This window comes from Eptesicus fuscus, chromosome 3, assembly GCF_027574615.1.
Source record: "Eptesicus fuscus isolate TK198812 chromosome 3, DD_ASM_mEF_20220401, whole genome shotgun sequence".
Taxonomy (NCBI): Eukaryota; Metazoa; Chordata; class Mammalia; order Chiroptera; family Vespertilionidae; genus Eptesicus; species Eptesicus fuscus.
The window spans coordinates 66273381-66286727 of NC_072475.1; the positions used below are offsets into that span (position 1 = coordinate 66273381).

At 38.8% G+C, this 13347-nt stretch overlaps 1 protein-coding gene across 1 annotated transcript in view; it reads left to right on the plus strand.

Annotated features, from left to right (window-relative positions):
- The window catches only part of CFAP44 (cilia and flagella associated protein 44), a 108666-nt gene that overhangs the window by 78119 nt on the left and 17200 nt on the right, over positions 1–13347 (plus strand). Inside the window, exons 25-28 of the mRNA XM_008146602.3 lie at positions 3436–3613; positions 4000–4500; positions 7210–7413; positions 8709–8904. Coding sequence (XP_008144824.2) covers positions 3436–3613; positions 4000–4500; positions 7210–7413; positions 8709–8904 — 1079 coding nt within the window. The remainder of the gene's footprint in view (positions 1–3435; positions 3614–3999; positions 4501–7209; positions 7414–8708; positions 8905–13347) is intronic.

The following is a 13347-nucleotide window of genomic DNA, read 5'->3' on the forward strand; positions in this document are numbered from 1 at the left end:
AGAGAGTGGGCATGCACATATGTTCCTAATTTTAACGGGAAAGCATGCAGTATTCAAAAGTTTAACTGTTTTTATCTGTTTACTTCAACCTACCTATATTGCCATATTTGAAGTTAATGTCTTATTGACAGTCTATAGTTGGGTTATGTTTTTTGTTTTTTTTAATACATTTTATTGATTTTTTACAGAGAGAAAGAGAGAGGGATAGAGAGTTAGAAACATCGATGATAGAGAAACATCGATCAGCTGCCTCTTGCACAACCCCTACTGGGGATGTGCCCGCAACCAAGGTACATGCCCTTGACCAGAATCGAACCCAGGACCTTTCAGTCCGCAGGCCGACGCTCTATCCACTGAGCCAAACCGGTTTCGGCTGGGTTATGTTTTTTAATTCACTCTGTCAATCTCAGTTTGTTAATTGGTGTATTTAGGCCATTTACATGTAATTATTGATATTTGAAGCTTATATCTGCTATTTTATCTTTTTTGTTTTTCTGTATTTTTTCCCCTGCTGCCTGAGGTTTACTTGAATTATTTTAGAGTTCCAGCATAATTAATTCATAGTGTTTTTGACTATATAGCCTTGTATAGCTTTTTAAGTATTTGCTCAAGGTATTACATTATGTATATACAACGTATCACAATGTACTGGTGATGACATTTTATCATTTTGAATGAAGTATAGAAACTTCACCTGCTTTTTTAAAAATATTTTTTTATTGCTTTCAGAGAGAAAGGGAGAGGGAGAGAGAGATAGAAACATCAGTGATGAGAGAGAATCATTGATCGGCTGCCTCCTGCATGCCCCCTACTGGGGATCGAGCCGGAAACCCAGGCATGTGCCCTTGACCGGAATCGAACCCAGGACCCTTCAGTCCGCAAGCCAACGCTCTATCCACTGAGCCAAACCAGCTAGGACTTCACTGGCTTTTAGGTTCCTTTGCCCCCTCCCATTTCCCCTGTTCATAATATCATTGTATAAATATTTTCTCTACATACATTTTAAAACTTAGCAGTGTTGTAGTTTTCCTTCAATCATCAAGCATAACAGATGATAGAAGTAAAATGTATTTGCCATATTTTTACTATTAACATTTTAATTTCTTCCTTTTTGCTGTTCCTAGGTTTCTTTTATTATTTCATTTTTATTTAGAGAACTTCCTTTAGCCATTCCTTTATGATAGGTATGCTGGTAACAAATTCTGTTAGTTTTTCTTCATCTGAGAATGGTTTGATATCCTGTCATTCCTGAAGAATATTCTTACTGCACATAGAATTCTGTGCTAACAGTTGTTATTTTCAGCATGTAAGAAATATTGTGCTTCTTCCCACTGGCCTCCATGGTTTGTCTGTCATCAAAATTGTTTTTCTTCTATATGTAAGATGTTGTTTTTCTCTTGCTTCTTTGAAGGCATTTTCCCTCTTGTCTTTGATTTCAGAAGTTTGGCCATGATCTGTCTTGGTGTAGAGTTATTCTTTGTTGGATTCATTAAACTTCTTGAATCTGTATAATTGTGTCTCCTGCCAAAAAAAAGACTTTGGGGAAATCTTAAGCCATTATTTATTACTAGAGGCCCGGTGCATGAATTCATGCACCAGTGGGGGTCCCTCGGCCTGGCCTGCAGGATCGGGCTGAAACCGGCTCTCTGACATCCCCCAAGGGGTCCCAGATTGTAAGAGGGCGCAGGCCAGGCTGAGGGACCCCACTGGTGAACAATTGGGGTCAGGGAGGGACTTGGGATGTTGGTCAGCCAGGGAGGGACTGCGGCAGGGCTCCTGGGCATGTCCGGTCCGTCTCGCTCAGTCCCGATAGGCCTGACCCCAACAGCAAGCTAACCTACCAGTCAGAGCGTCTGCCCCTGGTGGTCAGTGCATATTACAGCGACTGCTCAACCTGTCGACTGTCTGCCCCCTGGTGGTCAGTGCACTTCATAGTGAGCGGTTGAGAGACCTTAGCATATCCTTAGCATATTATGCTTTGATTGCTTGAATGGACTACTGGACAACTGGACACTTAGCATGTTAGGCTTTTATTATATAGGTTAGTCCTTTTGATGTCCTTTCCTCTTTTTCCTCTCCTCCTGGGACTCCAATGCTACAAATATTAGAACCCTGAAGCGCTGTGTATTTTGTTGATGCTGTTCTTTGTTTGTTTCTAGTGACTTTTATTTATGTTATTCAGATTGGGTAATTGCTATGTTCCATCTTCACTGATTCTTTCCTCTGCCTCTTCCATTCTGGTATTGAGCCCATCCATTGAGTTTTATTTTGTTTACTTTATTTTTCAGTTCTAAATTTCTATTTGGTTATTCCTTATAGCTTCCATTTCTTTCTGAGACTTCCTATTTGTTCATTTAAGTATCTTCCTAGTTAATTGTTAAAGCAAATATTTAGAAAGATATTTATAATCACTTTGTGATTGCTTGCTTTAAAATCCTTGTTAGATTATTTTAATGTTCTCATCTTGGGATTAGCATCTGGTAATTGTCTTCTCTCATTTAAGTTGGGGTCATCCTGATTTTTGGTATGACAAATGATTTTTTATTAAAATCTGGACATTTTGGGTATTATGAGACTCTAGATCAGTGGTTCTCAACCTTTCTAATGCCACAGCCCTTTAATACAGTTCCTCATGTGGTGACCCCCAACCATAAAATTATTTTCGTTGCTACTTCATAACTGTAATTTTGCTACTGTTAATGAATCATAATGTAAATATCTGTGTTTTCTGATGGTCTTAGGCGACCCCGCTAGTGGTTCTCAACCTGTGGGTCATGACCCACAGGTTGAGAACCACTGCTGTACTTCCATTATATTCCAGGCTATAATTTTCCCTGGTCTGGTTTATCCATTAATGTAATTTCATCTTCTGTCTTCTAGAAGTGTATCACTATTACTGTTTGCTCATGGTTACCTATCCCATTATCAGCTTTTCTAATAATTTATTCTCTTTAGTTTCTCTACCATATCATTTGCATGGAGCTTGGGGAGAGTAGGGAAGGCAAATACATATGTCCATACTATAATTTTGAATTAGATGCCTCTTTGAAAATGTTATGACAAATTTTGTGACAAACTATGTTATTAAAAATTTCAATTAACTTTTTAATGAATAGAGTGTTAATATCTCCAAGGGTTAATATCTATTGAGGGAATAAATAACAATATTGATGTAAATTGCTTAGAAATGAACCAAATCCAATGAATGATTCGGATTATCTAAGCACGTCTGGTGGATGGATGGATCTGTTTGTTTATTATTTTGCTTGGGATGCTTTTAAATATCAACTTTAAAAAATGTTTGAACAAATGTAACATCGCAGGCTAAGAATCATACTTTTGCTTCATGATTGAATTTGATTATATACCTATAGTAAAGTAGACAAATTAGAGTTTATTGTATATTTGTGGCTGGGTTATCTCTTTTTCTTATAGGTACAAGAGTAAACCTGCTGATGACTATGAAGACCCCAAAGATGTGCAAGCCATCAAAGAGGCTCAGGTGTTTATGGGAGACTTCAATCTGAAGACATCCCCAGACTATAAGATACCTGAGCACATGAGAATAAATGCTGCCAAGAAAGAAGAGGAACTGGGACAGCTAGACTCTATGGTACTTAGAAACACTTGTGTGTTTCAGATAAAAAAATGACCTCCCCGCTTCTGCTCCCCCCGCCCCCGGACCTAGCTGAGTACAAGCCTTCAGGAAGGACTTGCATTGAGTGGTGGGAGGGGAGGACAGGGGAACTGAGCCCTCTGAGCCAGCTGAGGGATAACACACATTATAGCCAGACTGTCTCCCCTTTTGGAGAAGCTAAATGGGGAAAAGCCTAAAAGCCGGAGAAAAGAGTAATTTAGTAGTAAACAGGAATAGTCAGATACATTTTTATCTTGAAATTTTGTTAGGCATTTCAGTCAGGGGACAAAAGCAAATCATATTTGAAACTGTTCCTTGTGAGTGGGTTGTCATTTTGCTTCCTTTCTGTTCTTTTTAATTAGACCCATTCAAAGAAAATGTACTTGAACAAGTCCATCCTCTCTCTTCGAGACCTTAAAGTGGCTGTCATCGAGGAGATACAGTGCCTGGTACAAGAGCTGAAGAACATTCAGTCAACTCTTCACATATCCAAGCACATCCCCATTCCGCAAATCCCTCATATACACCCAGAAGAAGTTCCTGAAAAGAGATTTCATTATGATGAGGAAATTCTCCTTGCTTTTAAGCAACAGCGGATGAAAAATGAGGATGAAAAGGCCCCCTCAGTGGAACAGGCGGGACCTGTAGGCTCAGGTGGAGGATTCCTTAGATCCTCTTATGCGAAGGATGGGGAATTGACAACACGGGAGTCATTGTCTAGAGCGTCAAGGACATCAACATTCGGTCTAGATCTTCCAAAGTCATCTGAATTTGAAAGAGCAGATCCAATTGATGTAGAGACGGAGATTATAAAGAGAAAGGAGATTAAAAACATATACATGCAGCAGTATTTGGCCAACAGGGTAAGGGGTGAGACTGTGCCTATTTTTAAAAATACATATTTTTATTGATTTCAGAGAGGAAGGGAGAAGGAGAGAGAGATAGAAACATCAATGATGAGAGAGAATCATTGATTGGCTGCCTCCTGCATGACTCACTGGGGATCAAGCCTGTGCCCTTGACTGGAATCGAACTTGGGATCCTTCAGACTGCAGGCCGACGCTCTATCCACTGAGCGAAACTGGCTAGGGCCAAGTCTGTGACTATTTAAAGCTGAAAGAGAATGGAGCAGGGAAGTCTATCTAGTTTATTAATTATTTATTTAACATTTTTCTATATTAACCATCCCCAAACCCTGACCAGCCCACAACTCACTCATGGCTTGGCTTCCTCCCTACCCCTATTTTTTTTTTTTTTCTGAAAATCACTGTGCTCTGCTCAGAACTTTGGAGCTTTGTAACTTCTTCCTTTTTGGAAAGCTGACTAAGCATTAGGGGCAAATCCAGGTTAATTGGCATCTCGCTGAAGCCGTGGCAAAGGGGAAGTGATGAGCAGCGTTCACATGATGATGGAACATAAAAACCTTCCAGAGAAAATGGGCCAACCTCTGCTGCTTATACTCTAGTTTGCTCCAATACTGGGAGTGTTCATGGTGATGAACGGCTTCAAAATTGTTCTGGAGCTAGAATGCCAGCTATTTTTATTTCTAGGGATATCAGGACCAGATTGGGAGCAGTTGTGCAGGAGGTATTCCTGGGGAGCTAGCTCCCTGCTACCAGCCACATTGTGTCTTTTCCAGCGAGGCACTCCCCTATAGTTTTCCAACTTTATTCTTCACCCATCATCTCTCCTTCATCCAACCCAGTATTCTCATGCTTCCTGCTTTCCCCCACTTTCCTCCCCCCAATTCTGAATTTCATACCTGTGCTTTTTCTTTTGCTATTTTCTTCTACTAGAGTTGAGTCATCATCCAAAACTCAGCCCAGTTCCAAACCCCTTCCAAATCTTCTGTCCACATTATATACTCTCTTTCTTCTTCGTTTTTTTTATAAATATATTTTACAGAGCGGAAGAGAGAGGGATAGAGAGTTAGAAACATCAATGAGAGAGAAACATCGATCAGCTGCCTCCTGTACACCCCCTACTGGGGATGTGCCTGCAACCAAGGTACATGCCCTTGACCAGAATCGGACCTGGAACCCTTCAGTTCGCAGGCGCCAAACCGGTTAGGGCCACATTATATACTCTTAAAAAAAAACAACAACCCAAAAACTTCCATTGCACCTACAATCAGCGCATCATGTTTTGTCCTTAGTTTTCCTTGCTGCTTTGTGTGCTTTAGTTTTTCTTGCAAATTAGGTTATACAGTTCTTAAGGGAAGGTACATAACTTCTGATTCCCTTGCCGTGTCTTGTACAATGCCAGACATAGAGTAGATATTCAGTAAAATGTTTTGACTTAATTGACTAATTTACTTTATTAATTAAAAATGTTTATTGGTCATTCTGAGAGCAGGGACAGTGCGAGCTAGGTAGTAGTGATGCCACTCAAGTCAGACATGTTTTCTAGCTGCATAAAGCTTGTAGGGTGTCAGGGATAAGAGAGAATAGAACAAGTGAAACCCTTACAAACTCGGACACCTATGTGGTAAGTTTCAGAATGCTGTTGTACTAAAAATATCTAGTCCTGCCTCCAAAGAAATTTTAAAATAATTCAAATTTGTTGAACAAATTTTTTTTTTTGGGGGGGGGGGAAACCCACTTAATCTACAGCCCTACCTAAAGTTTCATTTTTTAAATTTTTTTTGGTTTTCTTTTGTTTGTATTTAAGCTATCTGAAATTCTCCAGAAGTTTTACTTCCCCAAACCCACAGATCTCTTTGCCATTCTCAGCAACAACCTGGGCTTTGACTCATAAATTTCAAGCATTTGAGTTGAGGCTCCCCCATCATGTGCAGCCAACATGATGTCTTACATGGAATGGTTTGTCTTCTTCCTATTGTATGTGTGTCCACAGGAGAATCGGTCCTCGGGGCTCTCTCTCGCTCTCTTCGTCTCCTTTGGGATGGGGTGGGTGGGGGAGAAGCTGTGCCAAAATCAGAGCAAAACTGAGGATTTAAAAATCATTAGGCTGTCAGATGAGTCAGGTTTAGACCAGGACTTGGGATACTTAGGTTCCTATCCCAGTTCTGTGACAAATTCGCTTTGATCTCAGGAAAATCACCGTTAGCCTCAATTTCGTCATTTCTACAATAAGAAGATTGAACAGGTTTCTTGTGGGTCCATGATTGTACTTACCTATTTGAAAATATTTACTGTTTGGTAGGTTTGAAAATTTTCAAAATGAGAAGTTGAGGGAAATGTTTATTTAGTGTTTACTGTATGAAAGGCCATGTAGAATACCATGGGGGTATAATAGAGGTAGACATAACGCTATCCACAAAGAGCTTGTAGTCAGTACAGCAAGAACGGCATTCTTGATCAATGGCTTTTTCAATGGCAGAGAAATAGCTGGAAGGACTATAGTTATATAATTTCTGCCACTTAATAAATTTATATAAATTTAAGTCCATTGATGAATGATTTATATGACTAGACACAACCACACACCCATGTAATTCTCTATGTATATTAAAGGCATAACGAGAAAATGCTTTTACCCAAACAAATTAGTATTGTTAGTTTAAAAAATACTGTTCTTCTAACATATACACAAATCTTTTTCTACCTCAGATCAAAGAACTGATTGTCACCTTTGATGCAGAACTCCATCTCCTGAGACACCAGAAACTGAAACTAGACATTCAGATGAAATTATCTGACCTGAACCATGTCACATTATTTCAAGAAATGCTTCTCCTCAAGAATTTTGAAAAACAGGAGAACATACTTCAAGAGCGTGTTAATTCATTAGACAAAGAGGAACAGGAGATGCAAGTATGAATGGGCAGGAAAATGCTAGCTGGGTGCACCCTTAAGTTATGGAAGAAACTTGATTCTTTTCTTCTCCACTTAATTTTTATCTTGTTCAAGTCTTCATCTCTTTCTTGTCTTCTCTTTCTTCTCTTTTTCCCCATTATCCAGACTTGCTCTCTGTTTTTTGGTATCCTTGGTCTGAGAGAACTGAGTCAGATTTTTTTTAAAGTAAATTTGATGTAATATTTTGCAAGGTAGAATAAAATTTTCAAAAGTTAGCCTTATATTTAGTTTATCCATAGATTTCAAGTTTATTTTATGTTGTTACTACCCACCATGTAAAGTTGAGTTTTGATTATATGCTATTCTTATGAATGTAACTGGAAAGGAAGTTCCTAAGTTTCTTAACTATGATAGCTAGTTTCAGAGTAATGTCTAATTAAGTTTACAGGAAATTGATTCTTTATTTGTTATATATATGTTAAATTTAAAGAGATAAATTATACTATTTCTCTTTGTCCTCAAGGAAGATTCTGTTAAATAGATATTACATACTGAATAGAAACATCAGCTTTTGGTATTTCAGCTTTACTAAAATATGATGTTTCTTTTTTTGAAAATTGTCATACATGGTAGGCAAAAGTAGGTTTACAGTTGTAATACAAATAAATAATACAATTAATAAATAACACGAGAATAAACTGCATTTTGTATACTCACAACTGTAAACCTATTTTTTCTCCAGTAGAGATATGAAAAAAATTTGTTTTTGAGACCACCCATGCAGATATATTAGTTGATATCCATATATCAATAAAAATTTCAATTTATGTAATGTAGATTTATTTGAGAAAACAAAACATTAAAAAACTGATCTTATTCGATTATAAATGTAACTGTGTTTTTTTTTTACAAAAGAATTATAAAATTTTAGTCATATAAATGAATGGCTCTGCAAACATCAGAAATGTAAACTTCCATTAAGAAGCTTTAGAAATGTTAACTTACATTGCAATGCACATTGTTCTCTGAACCTGGCTTAAGAGATGAAATATTTTCTTTTTAAAAAATATATTATTGATTTCAGAGGGGAAGGAAGAGGGAAAGAGAGAGAGAAACATCAATGATGAGAGAGAATCATTGCTCGGCTGCCTCCTGTATGCCTCACACTGGGGATTGAGCTTGCAACCCAAGCATGTGCCCTGACTGGGAATCGAATCGTGACCTCCTGATTCATAGGTCGACGCTCAACCACTGAGCTACACCGGCTGGGCCAGATGAAATATTTTCATCTGTTCTTGTTCTTGTTTGTTTAGTGGAGAATAAATGAATCTATAAAGGAGATGGAAGAGAAAAAGAATGAAATCACCAGGCTCCAGGACCAAGAAAAGGCACTCTATGCCACTTTTCTAGCAGCCGTTGGAGAAAACAACAAATTTGCTAACTTCCTCATGAAGGTCCTAAAGAAGAAGATGAAGCGGGCGAAGAAAAAGGAGGTCGAAGGAGATGCTGGTTTGTATTTCTTTCTTATATATGAAATTTTTTCTCACTTGCATGAAATAGAGAAATAAATTGTGTTCATCACAACATAGACAATGTAGAGGCATTGTGGGATTTAAAGAGGAGATGATATAAACCTTTTCAGTCTGTATAGGCCAAGTCTCACTTTTTCTTCACTGCCACATCAGACATGTAAATAAAAAGAAGGAAAAGACATGTCATGCAAATATTAAATCAAATCAAAGCAGGAATGGCTGAGTTAATGTCAGATAAGGTAGATTTCAAAGCAAAGAAAATTACTGGAGACAGAAAAACCTTGTACAGTGATAAAAGTGTCACTCTGCCAGGAAGACATAGCAATCTTAAATGTGTATGCATAAAACAACAGAGCTGTAAAATATGCGAAGCTAAAACTGATAGAAATGAAAGGAAAAAATAGACAAAGCCATGATTACATTTGGAGACCTCCATCGCCCTCTCTCAACTTTTGATAGAACAACTATGCAGAAAATTGATAAGGATATAGAAGACCTACTAGTAAACAGCACCATCAACGAAAAGGCTCTAAATGACAGTAATAGACACACAGCACCCCAATCCCCTTAGTGCGCGCGCGCGCGAACACACACACACACACACACACACACACACACACACGCGCGCGCACCCCCCACAGATCCAAAGCAGGAGTCAGAACAACATCTTTTGGTTTTCTACCAGCTCCCCGTTTTCTTACAAAGGAGGAAGAAACAGGCACCTCAAAGGTAGTGATGGCTCTCCAACGCTTCTATGGCGAGAACAGGGATGAAGGATTCCACGGTGTGACCAGGAATGAACGATTCCTTAGGCAACATGTGGACTCTGAAGAGACAGGTGGCATCGACTGGTACTGCAACAAGAGATGCAAACCCGGGGGATTACTTCGCCTGATTGCAAGAAATTGAACACTTCCATCCATGAAGACATCGGGACCATTAATAATATCTGCAGCACCCCCAATATCCAGTGCAAGAATCGCAAGATGAACTGCCATGCCGGTGTAGTAAGAGTCACAGAATGCGTACTTATAAGACGTCCCAAGGACTCCTACTGCTCAGACAGGGTGATTATGGGAGGTAACCAGCCCCCCAAATGCAATTATAAGGCCACGGCCAGCACCAGGCCTGTGGTCATTGCCTGTGAGGGTAACCCCCTGTGCCTGTGCACTTTGACAGGAGTGGTTATATCATACATGATGAGCTTTAAATTATTCCTTGAATAGCAATGTGTAGTGCATTTGAGCTATCTCAGGCTCTGTCTCCTCTGTTTATGTCTACTTCTTTTTCTCTATATAATCCATTCAGTTAAGTGCACCAAGAAGTTAGTGGAAAAGCTGAAGCAAAAAAAATCCATCAACACTGGCTACTAATCCAGGACTTTTTTCTACATCATCACAAGGAGTGTTTTGAAAGTAACTGCTTTTTGGTATTCCCAGCAGTCAGCTGTTATGGGAAGCATTAAAAATGTGGAAACACGAACTGGCAAAATGAGAGCTCTATCTTTATAATATGGCAACCTTGTTATGTTTGGGTCTAATAAGATTAAGAAATGATATAAGGGACTTCCTTTTTCTCTTCCCAAACTTCTGAATCACGGTAGCAAGTAGGAATATTAACAGTGCACTAGATCATTAAGACTCACTCACTCTTCCTGACTGGAAAGGTTTTTCATGTTTCCCGTGTAATAACTCAACTATAAAAATAAATGAATGAATGAATGAATGAATGAATGACAGTAATAGAACACTTCACCCAAAATAACAGAATATACACACTGTACAAATAAGCGCCCACAGATCATATACCAAGATAAACTATATGTTAGATTATGAACAAGTCTCAATAAGTATAAAAGAATTGAAATCATACGGAATGTGTTCTCTGACCATAATGGAATCAACCTAGAAATCAATAACAGAAAGATAGCAGAAAAATCTCAAAACATTCAGACCTCAACAACAAGCTTCTATATAATCCATGGGACCCAGACATCTCAGTGTAAATTTTAAAACTACATTGACCTAAGAGAAAATGAAAATGCAACCTATTAAAATTTGTGGAATACTGCTAATGCAATGTTGAAAGAAAAATTATATTACTAAATTAGAAAAGAGAATAAGTCTCACTCCAATAATTCAAGCTCCCACCTCAAAACCTCAAAACAGAAGTGCAAAATAAAATGGAAGTGAGCAAGCAGAAGGAAGATAAAAGCAGAAATCAATAAAATTGAAAGCAGAAAACCAAGAAAAAAATTACTTATATGAAGAGCAGTTTGTTCTTGAGAAGATCAATTGATTGACAGACCTCTAGCAAGAGTAAAAAAATAAAAATAAAAGGAAAAGAACAAACAAGGTACCAATACCAAGAATGTAAGAGGTGATATAATTACAGATCTATACTGCAGATATTAAAAGATAAGAAAATACAATGAATATCTGTATGCACATACCTTTAGCAACTTGGATGAAATAGATCAATTCTACAAAAAATACTACCATGACTCATCCAATCTGAAATAGATAATTTGATAACTATTAAGAACATTGAATTTGTGATTAAAATCTATATATGTATATTTTATTGATTTCAGAGAGGAAGGGAGAGGGAGAGAAAGATAGAAACATTAATGATGAGAGAGAATCATTGATTGGCTGCTTCCTGCAAGCCCCCTACTGGGGATCAAGTCTGAAACGCAGGCTGTGCCCTGACCTGGAATTGAACTGTGACCTCCTATAGTCCATAGGTTGGCGTTCAACCACTGAGCCACACCGATTGAGCTGAATTTGTAATTTTAAAACTCCCCTGACGAAATCTAATGCTCTAAATAGTTTCACTGGAGAACTCTATTAAGCATTTGAAGAATTACTACTATTGTACACAATATCACCCAGAAAATCAAAGAGGAGAGAAAACTTCCCAATTCACATTCTGAAGCTGGTGTTATCCTGATACTAGAACCTGGAAACTTTCATATTATGTTATGAGATTCCTTATCTCATTAATATCTTCCATTCTACTTGCCTTTCTCTAATACTGTCCTGCCAGAGAAAGGGGTGGGTACCCACTCCTTACTGCTAGGTGGAGATATTCAGCCTTCCTTGTCACCCCAGGGAAGGGTGATCTTGTCACTGCTGTGCAGATGGGAGTCCCGGCTCCCCCTTGTAATCTACATGTTGGGGATGGCCTTGGTACTTCTGGGCCAGTGGTTGGCAAACTCATTAGTCAACAGAGCCAAATATCAACAATTGAAATTTCTTTTGAGAGCCAAATTTTTTAAACTTCTTCTAACTCCACTTCTTCAAAATAGACTCGCCAAGGCTGTGGTATTTTGTGGAAGAGCCACACTCAAGGGGCCAAAGAGCCGCATGTGGCTCGCGAGCTGCAGTTTGCCAACCACAGTTCTGGGCAATGGTGAAAATCTTGCTTCTCCTCCAGGGCTCTTTGGACTCCATCTCTGTGGGGAGTGTGAAGGGAACCTTGTTACTGCCAGGAGAGAGTGGGAGTCCAGGCTACCCATAGGGTCTCTGCAAATATCTTTTTTTTCCCCCACAAATATCTTAATGGTAGAAAAGGTGGCCAATTATCAGCCAGCAGGAATACAAATCCCTCTTTCCTGTGTGGCCACCTCTGACACCATCCTCGTGGGACTGTTGGTGTGGCTCACTACAGCTTCACAAGGGTGAATGTCTAGGTTCCTCACTTGGCCTTTGCTGATATGGGTGGGAGTGGGGCCACGTTTTTTTTCTTGTGGTATTTGGTTGGGTTATCATCTAAATGTCTTACTAGGTGGCCTCTTTCCTGGTCATTTGGCGAGAGAGAGAAAATTCTTGTTGGGTCCTTCTGTATCTGCACCTGTTGGTGTTTCCAAATTGCCAACTTATTCATCTCTGAGTCTGAGATATGAGGCCAAGGAAGTCATCAGCGTGGTGTTTCTCGGGTTCTGAGGTGCATAGTTTATCTCCCTTCTTTCTGCTTGTCAGAATCTTCTTATGTTCGTTATATAAGTAATGCCCAGGGTTTTTAACTGTATTTAGTGGGAGAAATAGGGAAAAGTAGATCTACTTCATTTCCCTCAAAGCGGAAGTCTATTATGTAAGAATTTTAAGGTCTAATTTTAAACTTTGATGCTTTATTGCATAAGTTGGTACAGATGACTTAAAGTAATTTTATGGGAGATCTTATATTTAAGGAATCCACAGAGTATGAGGTCCACCTCTTATCTCTAATTTGATGTTTTATAAGATGCAAATTTCCATTTGGTGATCTATGGTTCATAGAGGTCCTCAAGGTGTTTTAAAAGAAAATGAGGCCTGGGGGTGGGTGGGAGACATAGTATTCCTTCAGTTCAGATGAGTTGTGTAAAGAAAGGAAGACAAAGCGGGAAAAATGGAGGACATCTGTAATACTGGCAACAACA